Genomic DNA, 24,283 nt, shown 5'->3' with positions numbered 1-24,283 from the left:
GTGGCCGCGCGAGATCGCGCGGCCCAGCCATGCGGCCGCGCGACCAGCCCGCGCGAGGCGCCGAGTCAGCCCAACTTTTCCGCTTTTTCACCTAAAATGCGATTTTTGGAGTATTTTCGAGCTAGACGACCTAGGGCATATAAATACCATCTTTTAGCTTATCCCAGATATCTTTTATCATATTCTGACTTTTCCTGATAGCTGTGAGACACGGAGCAAGAGCAAGACTGAAGAATCTCGATTTCTCTACGGTTTTTCATAGTTTTATGTTTATTAGTTTTATTGAGATTGTGATTATTAGTCATATGTCTATGTGTGGCTAAATCCATTTTTCCCAGGGTTTAGGGAGTAAACACGATTCAATTTTCTGACTGTTGATTTAATTAATTGAGATTTATATTCCTTTCTATGTTCTTGTTATAATTGCTTGTTTTATTGCTTGATCACCAATTTAGCATTATCATAGGTTTTAATTTGAGATCAGGAGATGATAATTATAACCTGAACTAAGAACATAGAACACATTTATTCTAATTCTAAAGGGAATTAATAATTGTGAGGGCGTTAATCCTAGGAACTTTTAGGAGTTACATGTTAGAAGTGTGATCCAGGGATGGTAGCCTTGCATGTAATCAACGATTTGTATGCCACGGGAGTGGGTATGAATTAACTTTGAGATTGCCTTAGGAATTATCTCATTAATTGAATCAATCATGTTAGTTAGGAGAATCTGTTGAAACCTTTGCCTTGGGAAACTCTCTTTCTTCTGTTACTTCGCATTTTCACAGCTTGATTTCTTTTCAGTATTCCTTTATTTCAATTTAAATTTGTTTTCAAAAATCAAACCTTTACAATTCGGTTTTCCAGATAGAGTAAAGTAATTAAGAGTAGGCATTGATAATCATTAGTCTCTGTGGATTCGACCTTGTTTGCCACTATATACAATTGCACCCGTACACTTGCGGCGTGTAAATAAAATAGCGAACAATACTTATTATGACTTCCATAAAAATTAATCTCTGTACATTTTCAGAAACTTTCTATCACATGGTGGTAGGTCTCTTTCTCCACTTACAATACACTCAAATATATTTATTAAAATCTGTGTGTCCTACTCTAAGACTATTTTTTGTGGACGATGAAATAATAAATGATTATAAATTTACTATTTTATTTTATAGGGTTAATTGTCTGTAAATCCATAAAGTTTACACGGAATTGGTTTTTACTCCTAATTTAAAAAATCCGCCTCTAAATACATAACCTTTCATTTTTGTCTCGTTTTTGTCTGATGACCGGTTTTTTCTTACGCCGGCGCCGGAAATGACACAGTGGCAGCCGGAATTGATGCGGTGGCATCCGAAAATTGACACCTAAGCACATTTAGAACATGTAGAAAAAAAAAATTAAAAAAAAAAACATCCACATCATCATCTTCCCACTCTCAAATCCTAACTTTCCCTCCCCCACCTGCCGGTGCCACTTGCCGCCACCACACGCCGGTGCCGACCGCCCCCTTCCCCTCCACAGACCCATCGGCCCTCCCCCTCCTAGGAGCTCGTCAGCCCCTCCCACATCCCCAGACCCGTCGGCCCTCCCCCTCCCCCAGATCCCGTCTGCCCATCCCTCATTCCTAGATCCCGGCACCCCTTCCCACACTCGTCGCCGCTGCCGCCACCATCGTCGTTGGCCCTGCGACCACCCTCTCACACAATCACACACGCATACAATGACAGAGGTGAAACATGGCAGCAAGAAACTACTGAAATTTCTACAGTCGAATTCGAAGCTTCAAAAACCGTGTCAATTTCGCCGCAGCGCACACCCTACCGTCGCCACCATCGCCGCCCCCTGCAGCCAGCTGCATCTCTCCCCCTCTTTTCGCCCCCTACAGTGCTCACAGCGACAGTAGTGGCAAGAAGCCAACCACCGCCTCGATTCCGATCAATTCCATTCTCGCTCAATTACACACAAACCCGCCACCGACTTCAACCTTATTATCTCCCTCTGAAACCCCCCTTCAATTCCAGCAGATCCCTAATTCTCACTGCGGCTACATAGATCTGGAGGAAGGCGACGAAGTTTCAGAGGAAAGGAGAGGGTCGACGCAGGTTCGAGGAGGGGGGAAACTAGTGGCGCCGAGGTGCAGATGGGGGAGGTGGCGGCGGCAGATGGTGGGGGAAGGAAGGAGAGGGGACGACAACAGATGGTGGGGGAAGGAGAGGGGGCGGCGGGCGCCGGATGGGGAAAAGGGAGGAGGAAGAAGACGACTGGGGGGGAGGGGTTTATTTCCACATATCAATTATTTTTCTTTTTTTTTGTTTAATTTTATTCCACGTGTCAAATATATACTTAGGTGTCAATTCTGGCTGTCACATCGTCGATTCCGGCTGCCACCATGTCATTTCCGACGCCAGCGTAACAAAAAACCGGTCATCGGACAAAAACGAGATAAAAATAAAAGGTTATGTATTTAGAGGCGGATTTTTTAAATTAGGAGCAAAAACCAATTCCGTGTAAACGTTATGGATTTACAGGCAATTAACCCTATTTTATAATCAATATCTCCTAAATTAAATATCTAAATGATATCTCATAGCCCCAAAATAATGGATAACGTCAATATCAAGTACTTCTACGACAGATTCGATCTGAAGCTCCATCTCATTGGAATCATCGCAGCCACATTCGGCATGACGAACCTCCTTGCCCTGTCCCTTCGGTGGATTTTCTTCGGATTACTTGACCAAATATTTTGAAATGAGAGAAAGGCTGTGGGCATTGCTGATCCTCCAAATTATGGGCGGCGTCCTTTGTCTTCTATTGGGATGGGTCGATTCACTTTCTATAGTTGTCGCCTTCATGATCAATTTTTCCACCGGAGCTTAGGCCGCCTGTGAAGCCACTTTTTGGGTAATCTCTTTCGTCTATAGGAGATCGCTGAGAGTAATCTTCGGTATGGCCGGCGCAGGAGGAATCTTTGAATCAGGATTGACACAATTGCTCTTTTTTTTTAGCTTAAAATACACAACGAAGATGGGGTTAGAATATGTTGCATTTCCCACAATGGAGGGAGGGGGGAGGGCATGTCCTCCCTCCCAACAAGAAGGCCTCCGAGGAGCACTATTATACCGCTGAGGAGTTAAAAAAATTTGTAGGTCACTAAGTTATGGCGGTTTGCAAAATTAGGCCATTTTTATTTTGGACTTGAAAACTTAGGAGCCTTTGCAGTCTTTATCAACCTAGCCATAATGTAAAAAATAAAAGAAAATAAACAGCATGATGAATCCCAGCAATGCTAACAACCTGTACAAAAATAAATCCTATAAGTCTATAAACCAACATCTTCAAACATGGCAAGCACAACACGTAGAGGCCTCCAAAAATAAATGGTGCATCAACAAGCCATCCTAGCAACTACACATACGTCAATACATCTATCTAGTAACCACAACCATAAGACTAACAGCCATCAAAACATAATCTGTCAAAAATATAATATGTCAAAAACTAAGGTAAGACTACATAAGACTAACAGCTATAAAAAACATAATCTGTCTAAATAGGATTATGTTATTACATGGGACTACATAATCCTAAAAAACATAAGACTAATCATCATAAAAATATAAGCTCTCAGTCTTCATCACTAACTTCATCAAAAAACCAAATCCTCCATCATTCACTTACCCCGTCTATGAATGTCAACAAAACTCTGAAACTTCTTCTGACTTTTCAAAATGAATTGGCCTTGTCTCAGTTGACTACGCATTGAAGGTCCAGGTACTTGGACAATTTGAGTAGGAATTTGTGTTAATGCTGCTTCAAACATGTCATTTGTGATTCTTGAATAGGTATTTCAGTTTGAATTTCAGATTGTTGAATAGGCATTTCAGATTGTAGCTGTGGTTGTGTATTTCCACTTGGATTACACACCTATAAAATATAATAGAAACTTTGTTCAATAATTTATGTAAGTACATCAAAGTTCAGTGAATAGTTCTTTATACACTAGTGTAAATACCTAGTGCCTTCCTCATGTTACTAAGTTGTGCCCTTCACCACCACACTGCCTGCACTTTACAGTGCTTTGCCTCCTCCTTAGTTTGGTTTTCTTCTTCAAATTTACTTCATCTGCTTCTTTTCTCCTGCCTATACGGCCTCTACTCCTTCCATCAATGGAGGCAAAGGTTGTATGAAAATGCTATCCCCCGATAATTGTTTGCCATTGATTCCAAAGATCGTGGCTACATAAATCTTCTTAAATGTTGCTACTGTGTAATACTCATGAATAAAATCATCCCTATTTTTTTGTTATAATTTGTAGCACATATAGCATGCTTGCAAGGAATGTCACTCAAACCTCACATCCTACAACTGTGTAACACCATGAACAAGAAATAAATCAACATATTAATGGGAAAAAAAGCAAAAAAAAAAAACATCAATTATGATCAACATATTAAATGTTATAATTACCCACAACTCCACATATTCAAATATACAAGAAATTGACCTCCATCATGGCACTTGATCTAATAATGTGTGTTATCTCCCTTGATTGGGATACAGTCTCTCACTTTTGCAGCATTTTTCTCTAGAATTCTCTTGATTCTAGTACAAAGTTTTCCATTCCACTTTAGTTCAGCCAAATCCCTATGCCTTTGAAACCTCACCATCAACCATTCCCGCATCCATTCTAGCATTGTTATGATAGGCATCTCCCTAGCTTCCAAGATTGTGGAATTAAAAACCTCACAAACATTATTCAAAAGCATGTCACACTTGGGCAGATCAGTAAAGTGAGATCTACTCCATTGTTTTGTTGGTTTTTCCTCTAACCATTTCCAAGCTGTCTCATTTAAATTTTTTAACTCACTCATCCTTTGTTTGCCACTCTCCAACTGTGGAGTCCCAGAGGGCAATTTTGAATGATTGCCCTCTAAATTCGGCTTGCTTGAAGTTGTTGTGGAGATGTCTTACACAAAATCTATGAGCTGCCTCAGGAAACACTTCACCCATAGCCTGAATAAAACATTTTTGCTTATCAGACATAAAAGTATAACCACTTTCATCTTCAATATGCAGATCCAAAAACCATTCCCACGTCTCTCTAGTCTCCCTACTAACAATAGCCCAAGCAATAGAGTATATGTTATTATTAACATCTACACCAACAACAGTCAACAGTATACCAGGTTGTGGCCCTTTCAAATGACAACCATCAATACCAATTATAGGCCTACAACCCATTGCAAATCATTTCTTCACAGCCTTTAAGCATACATAATATCTATCAAACCTAGATTGTCCTTCCCCATCATCTAGTGTTCCTATAATCACAGTGGAACCATGGTTAATCCTCTCGACTCATCAGCATATTGCCACATTTTTTAATATTGGTCTTCATTATCTCCCTTAAGCACTTTAAGATCTAATTTCTTAGCTTTGTAGGCTTGATCCTTAGATATCTCACAACCAAGGTCATCAATGACATCCTGCCTAAACACTCCAACCTTCCTTTTTCTATCTGAAACAAACATCTTTAAGTACTTTTTACTCAACCATTTTGACTTCATGTTTTTGATATGATAAGATTCATCACAATCATGTTTGTTTACATATTGTGTAATCTGAAAAACTTTCTTCATTCTTAACCATATTAAGATGTATTTTCCATTTACATTTTTCATCTCTACATTTAACATACATTCTTAGAGGGGCATTTCTAGTAGTCTTCAAGGTTCTTTTTGTTCTTATAGCATGTGACTGCACAGCAAGTTGAAACTCTTTTTTATCCCTAAATATCATGCCAAATTCAAAGTCAGGTTCAAAAATAACTTTTGAATTGAACACTCAAAAACTTTGGTTTGGACCCTTACCATCAGAATCCTTTCCCTCATCAAAATCAGCCATAGATTCATTGACCACATCCATCTCTACATCACTACCCTCCCCAGGATCTTCATTCTCAACATCCATTTCCACATGTGTATCAAATAGTGTGTCATCTTCTTCATCATAGGAATTTTCATCTAACATATTGTAATCACTATCACTATGTTAGGTCCCGGGGGTCTCGAATAGGTGTATGGGGGGGGAATACACCTATGGGCTATTTTTATTTTTCCTCAATCAGAGGGATCTCAGATAGAGATCAAAACGAAACTTTACACGCAAACAAAGACACCTGTTGACTGAAAACAGTTTTGACCAAACAGGGTTGACGACTGATACTGAAAGCTCTTCAGTAAGGAGTTATCAGTTAAGTTACTGGAACTTAACTGATGCACTTATGGGCTTCAGTCGAGTTTGCTAAAACAGAGATGATAACACTCTTCCTGACTATCAAAAGATAGATCAGTCAGACTGATATCATACGCAGCGAAAATTAAACTTAGTTTTGCAATAGCCTCGGTTGAGCACGTTGTTGGTCTTAGGTTTCTCTTTGCCGTTAATCAGTATTCAGTTTATCAAATGAAACAACACAAGTAGGAATGTAAAACTGAAAGCTGTAAACAACACAGAGACTTTTACGTAGTTCGGAAAAACTCTTTCCTACATCCACGGTCGGTTGATCAGTCCAACAATCCACTCCGCAAGTGCTTAACAGGTGCACTATAAACCAAATTGTGTGCTTGCCGGGTGCATACAACCGTACCACTGAAGAAAACCCTTCTTCAGTACCCACACTTCACTCGTGTCGGATTTCTCTTGCTTAGCACAACCCGCGCTAAGACTCTCAGAGTCAGAAAACCCTTCTGAACTCCGAATCACTCAAAACACTCAAATCTTTCTTTTAGAAATGAGGTTTGAACGAGTGCCAACTATACTGCAAAGAACAAGTTCTTTGTAGCAAGTTTGACCTTGGCTTCTGGGTAAACAGAGGTTTGCCTAAGGTCTAAGAGAATGTATGTAATCAGCAGTGACTGATTTTGGCTTTGGAATTCTCTTCTTCGATTCAAGCTTTGGGGAAGTTAAGCTTTAGGCTGAGTAGCGATTTTGGCAAAGCTTCAGCTTATGTCGTTGAATCGGTGAAGGTTGAAGTGATCCTCGAGCGCTATTTGTAGGAGAACTCTTGAATAGATCCGTTGGCGTAGAACGTCCTCAAGATTTCTTCCGTTGGAGAGCAATTCGAATTTGGGCTGAGGCTTCAATCTTTGAGGTTCCTTGTCTGGTGGAAACGGCTCTCTTGAGGGACAGGAGATGTGACATCTCTGATTAAGTAACCACCAAATAGGAATGACCTCTGCAGAGATAAGATCCTGAGATCTCTGCATTTAATGCGGCTGTACTCTGTGAGTACGTGGTTTCCTTTGAACATTGGAAGATCAGTCCGAGGAAGAATGTTCAACTGATACTTGACTTTAGTATCAGTCTGTGGCACGCATTAAGTAATCAGTTCCAAACTGATACTTCAGTTGGTATCTTCAGTCTTCAGTCTTCAGTCCTTCGTCCTTCAGTCTTCAGTCTTCAGAACCGCATACTAAACTAGAAACGAACTCTAACACTTGAGTTCAAAACTGTTCTAATCTATTACAATTGAGACCTATGAATTTTGGTATCATCAAAACAAGGATTAGGATATTCCACAAGGTTCCCAACACACTAAACTCCTATAATTCAGAATCCTCTCATTCACCCCCTATATTCTTCTTCATAGAAGAACCCCTCACTCTTTTTATTCTTGTTCGCAAAAGAACCCTCACCATCAACTGCAACTCTCTCTTTATCAATTACTTATTCCTTACCTGTCACAATTCCCACATCCCCTTATGTTATACTCCCTTCATCCCAATAGTAATGTCTCATTTTCTTTAATGGGACGTCCCAATACAAATGTCTCATTCCCTTTCTGGCAATATATTCTTTCTCTATGCCTAATATTTAAATAATTTCCACCAACCCACTTTATCTACTTTTTACACATTTCTTAATCTCCATGCCCTAAAGCTATTGGACATTACTATTGGGACGGAGGGAGTATAAAAGATCACATGTCTAAATCCTAAATTGTCTTAACAAATTTTTTTAACTTCTTCATCAGAGGATAATTCCCTTAGATTGTTGTTACTTAAAACGTAAGTCTTAATAACTCCATTAATTAACAACTATTCTTCAAGACTATTTTTTAAAGCTGCTAAGCTAAGTTGCCTAGCTACAACATAGTCCAAAATGAACTTCCTATCCCCACAATATGTTAGCTTAGGAGAACAAACAATCTTTCCACCATGATAAAAAAAAAATAATACTAATAATAACAATCAAAATTATAAACAAAAAACAAACATTCAAGACCTTCAAAAAAATTCATCAGTGTTCCTAAAAAACACACACAAAAAAAAATCAAGCTTGAATACTTACTGTATATAGAAGGAGGTAGATTCAGTTGTTTCACATTCCTCACCTTCACATTTTTATTTTTTTTTATCTCTCCACACTGTAGATGATATTATGAAACACCGGAATACGACGCGATGATGATCGACGGGCCGATTTCTCAAGTTTTCTGACGAAGAATGAACAATTAAGTTTGGAATTCTTGATTCTTTTGACTGAGGTTTTTGCTTTTGTGTTTGATTTATATTTTCTAAAGGTAATATTTTAGGGGTTTCTTGACTTGGAATCGAAAAGGTCAATTCTAATTCATATGTGTTTTAGTGTTTTTAATTTGCCTTTTTAAATTATATTATGTTAGAGGTTTATTTTACATGTGTGTAAATAGGGCAATTAAAATAATGAAATAAAATTTCACATCAGCGTTTGAGCTCCACCTGTGAAGTCACGCACGTCTCACATTCAAAATAACCCATTCATGCCCAAATGTGGCTCACGGGTGTCGAAATTAAAAATAAATGGCCTAAATTTGCAAGCCCAAAAAAAAGGCCTAATTTTGCAAACCGCCATAACTTATTGGCCTACAAAATTTTTGAACTCTACCGCCGAGTACAACGATGATGAGGTACAAAAGAGAATGAACCACAATTTATGAGCATTACATTATTTGGGGTTATGCTATCATTTAGGTATTTAATTTGGAGGCTACGAGTTATAGAGTAAAGTAGTAAATTTATATTTATTTATTATTATGATTATTTTAAATGAGAGACTATACTGAGTAAAATATGGGTTATGAATAAAATTACCCTTTATTATTACACAAAAATTTGGGTACAATCAGTTGTACTGTACAATCAGATTGCACCATGACCCGAACCCGCATCCTGAATCAAACCGTGTAAATGACACTATTCGGTTATATAAATGACACTGCCTATAATTGACACCATTCAGTTATACAAATGACCATGTCTATAATTGACACTATTCGGTTATACAAATGACACTGCGTATAAATGACACTATAACATTGTAAATGACATTATTCGGTTATACAAATGATACTATGACATTTTAAAATGTTAGTGTCATTTATATAACCAAATCATGTCAATTATAGGCAGTGTCATTTGTATAACCGCATAGTGTCAATTATACATAGTGTCATTTGCAATGCTATGATGTGATTTATACGCTGTGTCATTTGTATAACCGAACAGTGTCATTTATAAGGTTCGAATTAGGATAAAGGTTCGGATCAGAGTGTGGGTCAGGGTACAATCTGATTGTATGATAAAACCAGTTGTACCCAAGACCAACTCTTATTATTATATAATTATTTTTATTCATTCAAGACCGTATTAATATTATTTACTTATTTTCACAAATTTGAGCCGAGATACCTGATCTCATATCATATCTATAGTTGCGCTGACGATGAATTCTTATTGTTAAAATTATTTATAATACTCCATCCGTCCCACTTATTTTGGCACATTTTCCTTTTTAGTTTATCTTATTTATAATGACGCTTTTCCAAAAAAGAAAATGAGCCTATTGGAGCGGGACATCCCAAAAAGAAAAATTAGTCTATTGGAGTGGGACGGATGGAGTACTTTATAATTTATTCAAAAATTGCACTCCTTTTTCTTTTTTAAATTGGAAGAGGAGGAATGATCGAGATTCAACTTTAGACCACTCATTTTTTAGAACATTAAAATATACTTAGAACATTAAAATATAGAACAAGTCAACAATATTTATGTGTTATTGCGTTTTTAGAGCACTTGAGCCTAGAGTTCACATTTTACAACCTGTTTGTTTGGCAGAGAATGTGCTCTGGGAAAGTAATCTGATTCTCAATTATTAAATTTCTGTGTTTGGTTTAATTATAAGAAAATGAGGAAAATAATTTGATTCCTAAATATGGGGAAAGTTCCGTGAAATCTCGGGATTCTAATTCCCCACTCCAACCCAAGTATTCTTTTTCCCTGATTTGAGGATTTTAAAGATAAGGAAAAAAAAGACGACTTCTTTCTTTTATATTTCTCTCGCTAGGTTTTTTTTTCTTTGCACAACGTAAAAGTTCTCCATCGTCTGCAAGTTCTTCTCTCTCGTCTGCAAATTGCTGCTCATAATCTGCTTGTTTTATCATCAACCACCATTCCTTCTACGAATTTAATTTAGTCGAGGTTACTCTTTAAACTCTCTATATTTTTATTGATGAATTTGTAAAATTATGTGGAGAAATTGCGTGGCTATTTTTGAATGAATTATTATTCACCTTCGAATTTAATTTAGTCGTGGTTATGCGTGGTTCTTTGTGATAAAAGGTGTTGTATATATTTAATGCGAAGTCTTAAAAGTTAGATTGAATTCATGTGAAGTCTTCAAAGTTAATTAAGATGCAATGGTCTAAAATTGAATATCTTGTTCGCCTTATTCCCCTGCAATCATCTAATACATGTACTATGCATGCATGATGTCAAGATTTGATAGTTGTCTGCTCATGATTTTGGTCGAATTTCAATGATATAATGTCCAAAATTCAATGGAAGTGGGAACAATTTAATTATGGAGGTGCGGAGTGGACTGCATTTTTTCCATTGCATCGCCTCTCAAGTGTGCTTCCTGCGTTATTGGATAGATTATTTATAGAAAACTCTTGAATAACTAACCTCTCATAAAATCTGCGCTTATAATCATTACACAGATGTTCACTCTTATTAATGATCAGTATAATGATCTGCTTTTTATGGCGACTTATAAAGTGCCCTTCGTCGGCTTAATTTTTAAGCAAATTATATTTACAGCTACTGCTTCTGCCTGTTATGCATCTTTAAATTTGATAATTTGCTGCTGTCAAATCTGAAAGAGTCGATGTACTCCCCCTGTCCCGGCTTTTGGTATCCAGTTGAGAATGGCACGGGTTTTAATAAAGTGATTGGTGTGTTGTGAGTTGAATAAGGGTCCCACATTTTATGTGAGAGTTAAAATAATTAAAGTGGAGTAAGGGCCCCACCTACTTTTACCAAAAATAGAAATGGATACTAAAATATGGGACGGCCAAAAAAGGAAAGTTGGATACTAAAAGCTGGGACGGAGGGAGTATTAATTAGCTATGTAGTTTTGATCTTTTTTCTTATAGCCTTTTTTTGTGGAATTATAATTAATATCATAATCATATTGCAAACTCAACTTTAAGCAATTGGAATAGTATAATTATTGTTTTGTAGTTGCTTCTATTTAACAATAGTATTGGTGTAGCTGTTGTTGCTGTCTGTGCGCGTCCATGTTTGTTTCATTTTATTGGTAATGAGAATCTGTAATTAGGTGTCTAGCAAAGGATAAGTGCATGGCCTGGGTAGGAAATCATGGTCGTTATCTTTATTTATCAGTTGCCATGATTTATTGTTATTACTTTGTTTGTTATTATTTTGATTGGTAGAATGTATGAATGTATAATCTTAAGTTTCAGGATCTTTTTAAGAGGATGGCAAGATTAGACATAAATTCAAGAAAGCTTTTATATCCTATTATTCGTAGGCATATGGAGAGAATTGATGTGTTGAGGCGAATCATTCTTGTGATTACAACTCTCATAAGACATCACTGTCAAAAATATTATTTAAAGGCCGCACGTTCAGTGAATGAGATAGACCGATCTCGTTACATTCACAAACTGATCTATGAGAGTGACACCACATGTCATGAACAATTACGTATGGATAGATACACGTTTAGAAGGCTAGTTAACATGCTTCAAACGATTGGACGGCTAAGAGCTACAAGAAACCTGACAGTTGATGAGCAAGTTGCTATTTTCTTATACATACTAGCTCATCATCAAAAGAACCGTACAATGAAAACTAATTTCTTGCGGTCAGGAGAAACAATTAGTAGATATTTCAATAAGGTATTGAGCTCAGTTCTTAGGCTTCAAGGTCATTTACTAAAAGTTCCTTCACCTGTAGCTGAGGATTCCTCTTATGTCAAATGGAAATGGTTTAAGGTATATTAGAAACACTTTTAAATTTCACCTTATATGATTATAAAAAAAATATATTTATAACGATTGGATCTAAATTTGTAGAATTGCATAGGAGCTCTTGATGGTACTCACATTGAAGTAAAAGTATCTGAGGTTGATAAACCTAGATATCGAAATCGAAAAGGTCATACTTCTACAAATGTTTTAGGAGTATGTTCGCAAGACATGCAATTTATTTATGTGCTTGCGGGTTGGGAAGGCTCAGCAGCTGATGGAAGAGTGCTTCGAGATGCTTTAAGTAGAAGAAATGGATTACCAATACAAGATGGTATGTAAGATATACACTTTTAATATTCTTATTTAATACTCCCTCCGTCCACCAATTCAAGGCCTAGGGCAAGTGTAAATTACACTTGCCCTAGGCCTTGAATTGGTGGACGGAGGGAGTATATATCAATGATATACTTACTATATTCTAAAATTTTAGGTTATTACTATTTAGTGGATGCGGGATACACAAACGGCAAAGGCTTTCTTGCACCTTTTAGAGGGCAAAGATACCATCTTACTGAATGGAGGACTGGACGTCAACCAACAACTCCAGAAGAATATTTTAATATGAAGCACTCATCAGCAAGAAATGTTATTGAGAGATGCTTTGGAATGTTAAAAATGCGTTGGGATATAATTAGAAATCCAAATTTTTATCCAATCAAGCAACAAGACAGAATTATAATGGCGTGTTGTCTTCTTCAGAACCACATTAGAGATCATATGCCAGTTGATCCTATTGAAACTTGTTTATGAGAAACAAGCCGTTTCCTTATTACGATCAACTAGCACTTGTTTGGGCAAAGATAGAGCCACAGGATTAAATGCTGAAGCTCCAAAAGATGTGATTGAAGACTTAGAAAGAGATCAAAATGTGGACCAAGCAGATGAAGAATCTGATAATGATAGTGTTCGTATTATGTTACCAAACACAACTTCTCGATGTGAAGGAACTTCAAAAAAATCTGAACGAAAGAGAAGAAGAAGTACAGATGGCTTGATTTCAAGTTTGAGGTACATGACCGATACACTTACTACTAACATGGATAAGTCTAATGATCAAATGGGTAAGTATATGGAAAGCATTGTTGGAGTTGATCAAGAAAGGAAGGATAATCGGCGTAAGCTTAATGAGGAACTGCAAAAAATTGAAGTTTTAACGCACTCACAAAGACAAAGAGCTGCAATGAAACTTGTTCGAGATCCAAATTTATTGGATTACTTTTTCACTCTTGATGATCATTCTCAGAAAGAAATATTTCTAATTGAATTGCTTGGATAGATTAGTTTTAGATTATTTGTCATTTAGAAATTATTCTTTACTTTAAGTCTCACTACTTACATTATTTACGTTTTTCTTTTTATCTATACTCTAGTTTTAATTAATTAAATTCAGATTGTAGTTTTTTTTATCATTGATTTTGTTATGTATTGTGTGTTTTTTTTTTATGTTATTAGTTTAATAATTTCTACTAAGAAAATTTAAATATAGATTTTAATATTATGATAAATATAAGATATTTTTAATGTTTTTTAATGGTAACTCAATTAATATTTAAATTTGAGTCAAATATAAAATTCAAAATCCTAACAGTTTTCTTGTTTTTTCCAAATACTGGCAAGTAATCTGTCAAGAATCATAATCCCAGGATTCATATTCCCAGACAATATTACTTTCCTGCCAAACAAACATTAAAAGTCTTAGTTTCGAGTCCATCTTGACGTGACCATTAAAATTTATGGCTCTTAAAAAACAAAAGGGCAAAACAACACAGCATGAGCAGAGCAGCTGCATTCTCATAAAATAGAAGCCATGGTTAAATGATACAACAGGTGCAAAGAAAGAAACACATGAAAGATATTGAAGAGCTAAACAAGCTAGTTAAATAAATAAAAAACCGAAACTAGGAGCCTTTCATGGCGTCATTCACAGGCACATCATCTTCATCATGGTAGATGTTCTCAGACATCTGCCATATTTGAAGTATGTTGTCCTCCGCCACGCTAGCAACAACCCAGTCTTCACAAGGGTTCCATGAGAAGTCGGAGATTTTACTCGTATGGCCACCATGAATGAATACGAGCTCCGGTGGTCCATCCTCAGCATCCTCCGACGACTGCTCTTCATTAATCCTGTCAAGGCATAAATAACCACATCAGCATTTGCTCGAGCAGGAAAGAAATGTGCAATGGTTAATGAGAAAGTACCTGCTGAGATCCCAGACCATCAGTCTTCTACCAAGACAACACGAAGCTAAGATGGTCTCGTTCTTTGGGTTCCATCCGACCTGGAAAACCTCCTCCCTGTAGAGCAATTGCAGCAGGTTTAAGCAAACAAAAGATTTTGGCCACACTTCTATCAAGGCGTAAATCTTTTCGACCATAGATATACAGTACTGATCTCTTTGAAACCATATTGCTTACTTGTGACAGTCAAATTTGTGGAGTGCGGTAGAAATCCTTCGCATGTCAAATAACTTGACAGTCTTGTCAGTGGAACCCGTTGCCAGAACCCACTCATTAAAAGGATTGAAAGCCAAACAGTTTACCTATAAAAATGGCATTGGAAATGCACGATTGAAGTCTACAATTACCGGATGAAAAGCAGCTGACTTACGTAGCATAGAATGTGCATCTCAACAAAATAGGATCACAAAGCACATCAATAAGTAGTTTGAAGTACTGAGGCATAAGAGATGGAGAAATTGATTATCCTAATCACCCTAAACATGTTCCATGTACAATAATATTAAGACTTGATCATGAAATAGTAATTCAAAACTCTAGATTGTACTTCGGTTTAACCGGTATCTTAATCATGAAACCAACCTCGCTTTGATGGGCTACTACAGATTGTATCGGCTTGTTGACTGAAGGAGATCGGAGATCCCATATATGAAGATGCTGGTCATCTCCAACCGACCCAAACAGATATTCATGCCTGAGGTGCCATGCCACATCTTCAACAACACCTTCATGAATCTGCCCATAGCGCATATTAGATTATTGTGAACACAACCATGCATGTCAAGGTATAAACGATGAGGATAAAAGATTTCAAATAAAAAAGTCAGTGGTGCTGAGTATGGCCAAGAACATAAAAATTAAGCTTTGTTTCTGTTTGCATACCTTAAATGTTTGCATTGCATCTAGAGCATTATTCTTCGGAGTTGCATTTATATCCCACAAACATATTTGGGCATCATCCGAACCACTCAAAAGATGACCATCCTTGAACTGACTCCACGATAAACCATACCCTTCAGTGCTGTGGCCCCTTAGCCTCAAATCAGGGTTACATGCACCATCTAGAGGAGGCTTTGAGGGATGTTTGCTATAGTCGAAAACATAAACTTCCGCACTAACAGTCTTGGTGGCGATAATAAATGGATTTTGGGGCATGTAACGGGCTCGATTGACCTCCCCATCATGATTTATTTGCTGGATAATTTGAACCTGCAAAAAAGATGTACTTATCTTATGGCATAACTATGAAAAAGCACGTCGTTTTGGAACCTAAGATAAGACAGTGTCAATCATGTGCAGAAGGTTGAAAACAGATAGAGATTTTGTCAACTCCCTAATTTCAGATTCAATAACACTACTTAATTCGTGTAATTGTTTAAATATTATATTTACACATAAACGTTGCTGCATTTAAATTAAACTTCAATAACTACGACCTAAATCTCTCTCTTGAGAAATCACCACACCAATTAAGATTTTTTATTTATATTATGCGCAACAATTAAAAGAGTTGCACAAACACAGAAAAGAGAGATGCACATTCCACAATAGCTAGAAATTGAGGCTCTTAAATGTTTAAGTTCTTAAGCACTCAGCTACTCTCTACCATCCCAGAGCCCCAATTCCACACGAAAAAACCAGGATCCAGAAAAAAAAAAAAAAAAAAAAATCCAAAATTGATTCCCCCATCAACTTTTTTTTTTGTTTTTTCCTCAAGGATACGAGTTAAAAAAAATTATTTTTCCTGCGGGATGAAATTCCAATCTTCAGAACACAAAGTACACCGGCATTTCCCCTAATAAAAATTAAAAGAAGAGAAAAAAGGCACCTTGCCATTAGTGCAGCCAAATCCACCGAATTCAGACCGTTCATCGTCGTAATGGCGGGAATCGTTCTCGGTGTCCTCGAGAGGCAGCTGAATCCTGGCGAGCATGAGGTAATTGGGCTCGTTCTCGGAAGTGTGGGTACCGAGAATCATCTTCTGGGCAGAGTAATCCTTGCCCGGCGGCTCCTCCCGGTCGGGCAGCCACTCCACGGTCAGCGACGGCCACTCGAGCGCGTGAGTGACGACCAAATCGTAGAGGAACGGCGTGTTCTTCTTCCAAATCTTGTACTCCTCATTTACCAGCCGCTCCTCAATCTCCCCCCTCATCTCGTCGTCGTCTTTTTCCATTTCTTCGCGGATTGCGCGGGATTTGTGATCCTGGACTTCCACTCAGTGCTCTTTAGCACTTTTTTTGGAGGAATTATGGTTTGAACGTTACCCGGGTGAAGGGTTTGGAGGAGAATTGGAGGGAATGGGATTTCTCCACTCTTTTTTGGTTAATATAGATCAAATTTATATGCGGTTTATTTGTATATTTATAATCAATTACTACTTCATATAATTATTACAGTGGAAAATGTGAATTTTGGATGTTGGGCCTCTTGTGGGAGCCCATTTCCAGATGAGATCGTGGCCCCCTAAATTTGATCTACCGGAGTCTGAATATCTTTCAAGTTTATATGATTTTTTTTTAAATTTAGATTAATTAATAATGTTAAAAATGAGCAATTAATCATGGCGTACGTCAAAGGATTAAATTAAAGTTATAATTATTAAAATGAACTAATCTTGAAATTTAGGGTTCTAAGGATGCATATATGGTAATGTACTAGTCCAATAAAATTTTCACCAATACAGATAACGCCCACCTTAAAATTTTTATAATGTTTTCAGTGGGACACAACAGATTTTTTAACGAAATAGCTCAATGGGTAAGACATCACTTTAAATAACAAAAAAAAAATAACGAAATAGCTCAATTGGTAAGACATCCCTTTTAACTAAAGTGATTTTTCAAGTCACTTTAGGGAGAAACGAAAATTTATTATTGACCTCCTTACAAAGAAAAAGAAAACTTGAGCCACTCAAAATGAACCCAACTAAGTTACAAAGGAGTATGAAATATTCATACAATTGGATGAGATAATTACAAAAGCACTCACTATTTACACTTGTTCCTACAGGAGAACTTTCTAATCAATCCACTGTTCCTTACTAGAAGCCAATAAATGAAGAAACAAACATAAGCACATGAAAAAATCTGAATGAATGGCACAATAAACAATCTCTTTTCTTTCTCCTTTTTGGGTGTACTGGCAGGAACCATAGAAGGTCTTCTCTGTAATTTGGAAGATCAGATTTTAAATTCACCGCGATCTCCCCAAGGAACCTAAAATCGCCTTACCACACCCCAAGGATATCTTTATCCAATCCAAGTTTCATTTGGTGCGGGCCTCATGACTGTGTTCTTGTGAATTTGAGCATGCAGCATGACCCTCCACTGAAAACTTTGGATAAAGAAGCAAGAACATTCCTCCTAACAGATATTGAAAACAAGTCAGATGTTAAAAACACTATTGTCTTAATGAATTGATATCTTAAACTTCCAACACTGTGATGCAAAAGAGAAATAATTGGGGAAGGAACTGTTCAAGAGGATGATATGATGCCAGTGAGCTCTTCTGGTGCAGTGTGAGTGTCATTATATAGGAAGTAGCGCAAAGTGACATGTGATATCTTCGACAAGTTGTGAGCTCTTCAAGCTTATAAGGCACTCACAGGCTTACACCACTTCCTAATGTCAAACTATTTCAGAATTCAGATGCTCATTTGCTTGGGAAAAATCAAAAGGGAGGCCGAAACATCCACCAGATGAGAAGGGGAGACTCGTAAAACCATAATTCTATACCTAATAGTTTATGGCATCAGGGAAGATGTTTTCCAAGCACCTCTTGGACTGTTGGACATCTGTTCACCATTTGTGGAGTAAGCCGGTCCTTAATTACTATGAAAGCCTCTTGTGAACCTAATGAGACCTCTATAGTTATACCTGTCCCTGAAACTAAATGTACATGTTTCCACATCATTCGTCGCATCTCTGGAAATCAATGGAAGTTAAAGCTTGTGAAACTACCCAGCCCATTGAAGGCTGTTGATTTATCTATGTTGCATGGCAAACATAACAGAATGCAACCAAAAGATATACTGAAGGATCCATCAAACATACATCAAAAAAAAAAATTCCCCAACAAATGGCCCTATCCCAGAGCAGCAATAACTGTGTGTAATAATAAAGTCTCATTCTGAGATATGATATACTACATGGCTCAAGACAAGCTTAAAATATAGATTTTGTCAATCTTGATATATCCTTTAATCTCACATCTAGTATTCCAGCTAAAATAAAGGTGCAAAACAATCAAATGTGCAAGAAGAAAGAAACAATAAACCTGCCTATGCCAGTGTAAGATACTAACCTCACCATCTTCAACATGCAGAATCTTGATGGGTTTCTACGACCTCATGGCATAATGTGGAGATGCAGGACTTGGGAACGATGAAGGTGACTTCTTTACAAATGGATGGTCTAGAAGTTGAGCAGCAGTTGGGCGATTATCTGGGTTAACTTGCAAGCATTTGAGGATAAAATCCTGAGCATCTCTTGATAAGGTGTTAGGAATAGGAGGAAGTTCACCCCTACCGATCCTGAACAATGCTTGCATCTGTTGCAACCAGAAAAAGATACTTAGAACACCACTTTATGTAATAGCTGGAAGACATATACACCTTTTGGGCAACCATGAAACAGGACTTTGAAAACATTAACCTCAAAGAGAGAAATTGAGATGTGCAATTAAATGCCTGTAGATGAAAATCTTGATGAGCAAAGAATTAAGAAGTTATCGTGCCAGCCAAAACTTTGAAAAATTAAAATAATGACAAAAATAAAAAAAATAGAACTGCAATTAGACGGCATGAAGAGCCGTCTACTTTAAATCTATTTTATTGTCATTAGTAAAGATTATTCTTTTTCACCGCTGCCGTCCTGATATGTAAAGTTGCCAATTAGTAGTGAAGGTTGTCCAGAATAATTGTTCATAAGGAATTGTTACTAATTTTGTGATAAAATCAACACAGCTGTAATGTTTTTGTTAGCTCTAGAAATGCTCTTATATTATATGCTCCTATGGGCAACGTATAAGATATCAATAGATATGCCAATAATTTATACTTTTGAGACAATCATTATGTATTACCCTCCCTCAACAGAGAGTAATTTATTATGTAATCTTTTACATCCAATCAGTGGTAAACAGTATGCTTCAGTCCGAAAAAATTAACTCAGAGTATGAAATTACCGCAATATAAAACTTCAAGTAGGAAAAGGAAGCAAAATCTAAGATATTGTCAGGGAACATGGCATACCCCTTCCAAGTGAGAGTAAGGAATTTGACCAGTTAACATTTCCAACACCGTGCAGCCAAGGCTCCATATATCAGCAGCACGCCCATATCCATGGTTCCTTCGGTTCACAACCTGACAGTTTAAAGTATCTCAAATTTGGATCTAGACAGCTTTTTTGATCAAAATGTAAATGAACAAGGACATAGCCCCTTTTTCCTTTTTGGCAATTTCGATATGGAGAACCTCGGGAATGGAATATGTAATTATATCTTCATTATATATTGTGAATGAAAGATAAACAACATTCTGTCTAGTGCTACTTATTCACACTTATGAAGGGAAAGGGTACAGTGGTTGGCAAAACATGATTGCCTGTGTGTGGAATAAAAAGCAAAATATCTATGCAAAAAATTTCTCTCAATAAGTGGGTGTGGGCGATCCAGTTGCAGATAGAAAACTCACCTCTGGGGCCATCCAGTAGGGTGTTCCTTTACAAGATTTGATGTCATTTAGTTTCGATGCCTGAGAAAATACGCAAACTTATTTCAGAATACATTATGCATCTAAGAAAGGAGAAATCATTATTGTATGACCGTAAACCAACCTTTGCCAATCCAAAATCTGCCAGTTTCACAGAACCACTTACATCCACCAATATATTGGCACATTTGATATCCCTTGAAAAGAAGAAAAACCAGAGCTCTTTAAGAAGGTGGTAAATGGAGGGGAGGGGCGGGGGGAATGTATTAGTTTATTCTATTTTCAGAGCATTCTGATTGAGTACCAGAATGTGTGTTCATTTCAAATTTTCCAACCTCTATACCAGCTTTACATAAAAAACAATCCCATTCCAAACGTGGAGGGCCAGTAGAAAGAGAAAGGAAGCACAAAAATTTGGAGTGCTACTAGAAAGAGGAAAGGCAACATAAAATCCAAGTACTATTTTAGGAAACTGATTGTCAATAAATTATTAAATCTGCTCCCACATACATTGCCCAGAATACTATCTTAACAAAAAGTAAGCTTCTTGGAGAATATGAGAGCCTCAGGAAGTAATCACTAACAATGACCACAGAAACCTGAATACTGAGATGAGTTATAGCACCTGTGAACGACATCTCGGCTGTGAAGATAATTCAGCCCACTTAGAATCTGCCTTGTGTATGACGAGACTTGAGAGTCCCAAAGCTGATATTTGTTGTAGAGTTTTGCAAGGGAGCCCTTTGTTACAAGCTCAAGGAAAATATATAGTTTTCCATCATCCTAAAACATAAAAATGTTCCATATTAAGAATCAAAGAGAAATTATTTAGTAAGTGCACTGATAATGGAGACATCTACTTATGAAGTTAACAGCATACCTTGTCAGTGCCCAAGTAGCGAACAATATTCTCATGTTGAAACTGCTTCAGAAGAGATATCTCCTGAAAAAATTTATAAGAGGATAAAATAACAATTCAAGTGGTCTGCACAATGATTTTCAGATCCTTACAACATACATTATCAACTGTCATACCTGTTCAAGCTGGAAAATGCTTTGCTGACCCTGGCTTCCTTGGTCCAGTAAAGATACCTCCTTCACAGCAAAAAAGAGCCCATCGCTGCAGCAAAGGAAGGAACAAACTGTAAGGACCCAGAGAAATATTGTAGCAACTTCCTTAGTGATCCATATCAAACATGAAAAACCTTCGTGAGCTTTTATGCAGTCAGTACGCAGAGATGCTTTGAAAAATACTCTCTATATAGCAGAACCAAAGGATAAAGTATCTAATTAGACCAAACCCAATCCATGACCTTGCACAAGAGTTCTTAAAATATCATACACACAATATTAAACATCAATTACTTGGTCCAATATCTATCTTCCGTCTGGCTGTGTTTCATCTTTGTGTTTCCAAAATCATAGTGGAGGTTAATTTTTGGATTACCATAAGTTCTACATATGAAAAACACATCTGAATCATTTCAAAATCACCAACTTATGTGATCCAACTGGATGACAACCCCCCTGGGCCTTATCATTTGACAGGAGCTAATGTAACAAACTGACACCAGCTATGGATGATGATAGACAAGATTGGAGAATGGAGAGAGGTTCATAAACCAAAAGCTGAAATTTCTAGTGATATAACAAACATCAAAAATGTAATTCCAATTTGATTTGCATTGTTAGATCCATTACATGCAAACTCCCATGATTGCACGCTCGGAAGGTTCCGAGGAAGTACTTCTATAGCGAATGTAAAAAAGTCTATAGTTAGAACTAAGACTTAGATATAGATAGATATTATCTCTGGAAAATCCCACAAAGCTATTATTCGCACACGGGAACCATACATTATATGTACTTTGACCAGGAAAGAAGTTTGCATTAGTTTTGTTGTTCCATGGATCTTCACAAAATAATTGTGCACTTCAGCCCCTAAACCTATCATACATGCTATGTTGCTCCAAAACCAATTGAAAAAGTTTCCTGAAACTTAATCATTTGTATTAACATTATAACCACAACATAATTTTCGGGTAATGTGATAGCAAACTTAGCCTAGATTCAGGGTATGGATTTGAAGGCAGAAGAATGATTATATACACACACAAAATGCAATTTACTGTAGAATTGAAGACTCCAAGTTAGATGTAATTTATGTAACTAGTTTTCTATTTCCTTCTTTTTCACTGGTGAAACTACATAACATTGATCATAATTCAACTATGTGGGTATGAAGAATGACTTACTCAGTAAACCCCTCGTACACAGTTCCAAATGATCCACTACCAAGGAAATCGCCCTTTTGCCAGGATGTAAACCTAAATGAACCACTTGGCGACATAGTGTAACTGTTCTCGCCAATCAAGCCGATGGAACTGCCACCTCTTTCATCATTTGAAGAATCTGAACATGACTCCAAGCCAATTCCCCTTTCCTTTTCTCCAGCGTCCTCGCTCACTTCTTGCTTAATGTTGATATCTCTCCTTCCAACTTCCTCACTTTCTTCAACTCTATGAGTCGGATGGCTAATCACATCTCCCGGTGATTCTGTTTCCTGATTATCTTGAGGGCCAAAACCTCTAAATATGTCCCAAGTGGAGCTCGTATGGTCCACAACCGATCGCATCACCACTGGAGGAGGAGCCAGAGTTGGTGGTCTGCAGCCTCTAATCCCTAAACATACTCGGTTTTCACTCGTTTCATCTGCCCTAACTTCATCATAATCCAGAACTAGCTCAGTTCCATTCTCCGCTTCACAATTACCATACTTCACCCTAGCTGCAACAGTATCATCCACTGACCTTCTGATTGCAGCTGAAGGCGCTGATTTCGACGGCCTAATTCCCTGTCCACCGCTACCAATCAGCTTACTTCTGACTTCATATTCACTATCTACATCAACGCCGACTTGAACATCATCCAAATTCACGCCGACTGTATCTTCCACTTCACCATCACCAACCCTAACCCTACCACCAAAACCGTCGGTCGAATGACCTCGATCGCCGGTCCTCGCAGACCTAACCTCGCTCTTAGGGGACAAACTCTTCCTCGCCTCCCACGCGGCCACCGGAATCGACAAATCATCAGCGTTGAGACCGAGGTAGCGGAAAATCTGATCGGCCTCCCCCTCGATTCCTTCCATCCGAAAGCTGGTGCGATCCGAGAGCGGCAGCAGATCGAGCGAGCGCGTCTTGTGCACGGAGTGATCATCGGAGAAGGAGTTGGAGGAGGAAGACGGAGAAGTGAAGCCGCTCCCGCCGCCGTCGTCGCCGGCGTAGTAGTCGATGTTCTTGATGGCGTTGCGGCGATCAAGCCGCGGCCGATGCAGGAGGTGGTGCTGCTGCCTTTTCTGCTTGGAGTTCAACATCTCGCGTAATCATAAATCGGTGGAGCAATACCTATACGTATAGAGTAGTGTTGTTGTGGTTGTGCGTGCAAAATTGAGAGGAGAGAGTTGCGTTGAGTGGGTGTTGTTGAAGTCGAAACCGAGCATCAGATGCAAGTGGGCGTGTAATGTTTGACCGGATTGGGTATTGACCCGACACACAGAGAGGGGTTAATATTTGAAAAGTCTAACGCGTTGCCACGTGGCGCCTTCGCCGTTCCACAAAGCCTCCCGCCAAAAACGAAATTGTACGGACAAATTGCTTGGCCCTTCTTATGGGCTTATTAGATTGTCCGTCGTGTATGTATATTATTACATAATTAAAATAAAATTCAGAGAAACTTATTTAAATATAAATTTTTCTATTTTTTTCAAATATTCTACCGGAAAGATATTTTATTTGTCCACTAAATATCTTCCTTAAAATAGTGAATACCGATTTTAAGAAAATTTAATTGTGTATTTAATAAGTGGAAGAAATATTAATAAATATAAATTTATTAATTAGTTAAGTATTCATTTTTCTACTTTTTTCATATATTCTACC

The 24,283-nt window shown here is 37.7% G+C and overlaps 3 protein-coding genes across 3 annotated transcripts; 1 reads left to right on the top strand and 2 right to left on the bottom strand.

Annotated features, from left to right (window-relative positions):
• The first annotated feature begins 11,822 nt into the window (after positions 1 to 11,822).
• On the top strand, positions 11,823 to 13,664 carry LOC131005972 (uncharacterized). The gene is made up of 4 exons (XM_057933114.1): positions 11,823 to 12,352; positions 12,434 to 12,659; positions 12,819 to 13,130; positions 13,189 to 13,664. Exons 1-4 carry the CDS (start codon positions 11,834 to 11,836, stop codon positions 13,662 to 13,664), a joined length of 1,533 nt encoding a protein of 510 aa, XP_057789097.1. The 5' UTR covers positions 11,823 to 11,833.
• Positions 13,665 to 14,159: 495 nt separating this feature from the next.
• LOC131018845 (WD-40 repeat-containing protein MSI1-like) lies at positions 14,160 to 16,961 on the bottom strand. The gene is made up of 6 exons (XM_057947547.1): positions 16,458 to 16,961; positions 15,512 to 15,838; positions 15,212 to 15,364; positions 14,807 to 14,931; positions 14,591 to 14,686; positions 14,160 to 14,515 (listed from the first exon to the last, which is right to left on the bottom strand). Exons 1-6 carry the CDS (start codon positions 16,800 to 16,802, stop codon positions 14,287 to 14,289), a joined length of 1,275 nt encoding a protein of 424 aa, XP_057803530.1. The 5' UTR covers positions 16,803 to 16,961; the 3' UTR covers positions 14,160 to 14,286.
• A 578-nt stretch (positions 16,962 to 17,539) lies between these two features.
• LOC131018838 (mitogen-activated protein kinase kinase kinase 1-like) lies at positions 17,540 to 23,884 on the bottom strand. Its single transcript, XM_057947542.1, has 9 exons — positions 22,595 to 23,884; positions 21,375 to 21,459; positions 21,220 to 21,282; positions 20,965 to 21,122; positions 20,464 to 20,536; positions 20,322 to 20,381; positions 19,881 to 19,991; positions 18,932 to 19,177; positions 17,540 to 17,991 (listed from the first exon to the last, which is right to left on the bottom strand). Exons 1-8 carry the CDS (start codon positions 23,716 to 23,718, stop codon positions 18,968 to 18,970), a joined length of 1,884 nt encoding a protein of 627 aa, XP_057803525.1. The 5' UTR covers positions 23,719 to 23,884; the 3' UTR covers positions 17,540 to 17,991; positions 18,932 to 18,967.
• Between the last annotated feature and the right edge of the window lie 399 nt (positions 23,885 to 24,283).

This window comes from Salvia miltiorrhiza, chromosome 1 (genome assembly GCF_028751815.1).
Source record: "Salvia miltiorrhiza cultivar Shanhuang (shh) chromosome 1, IMPLAD_Smil_shh, whole genome shotgun sequence".
Classification (NCBI taxonomy): domain Eukaryota; kingdom Viridiplantae; phylum Streptophyta; class Magnoliopsida; order Lamiales; family Lamiaceae; genus Salvia; species Salvia miltiorrhiza.
The sequence above is the reverse complement of the archived record's forward strand: the minus strand, read 5'-3'. Positions and strand labels throughout refer to the sequence as shown.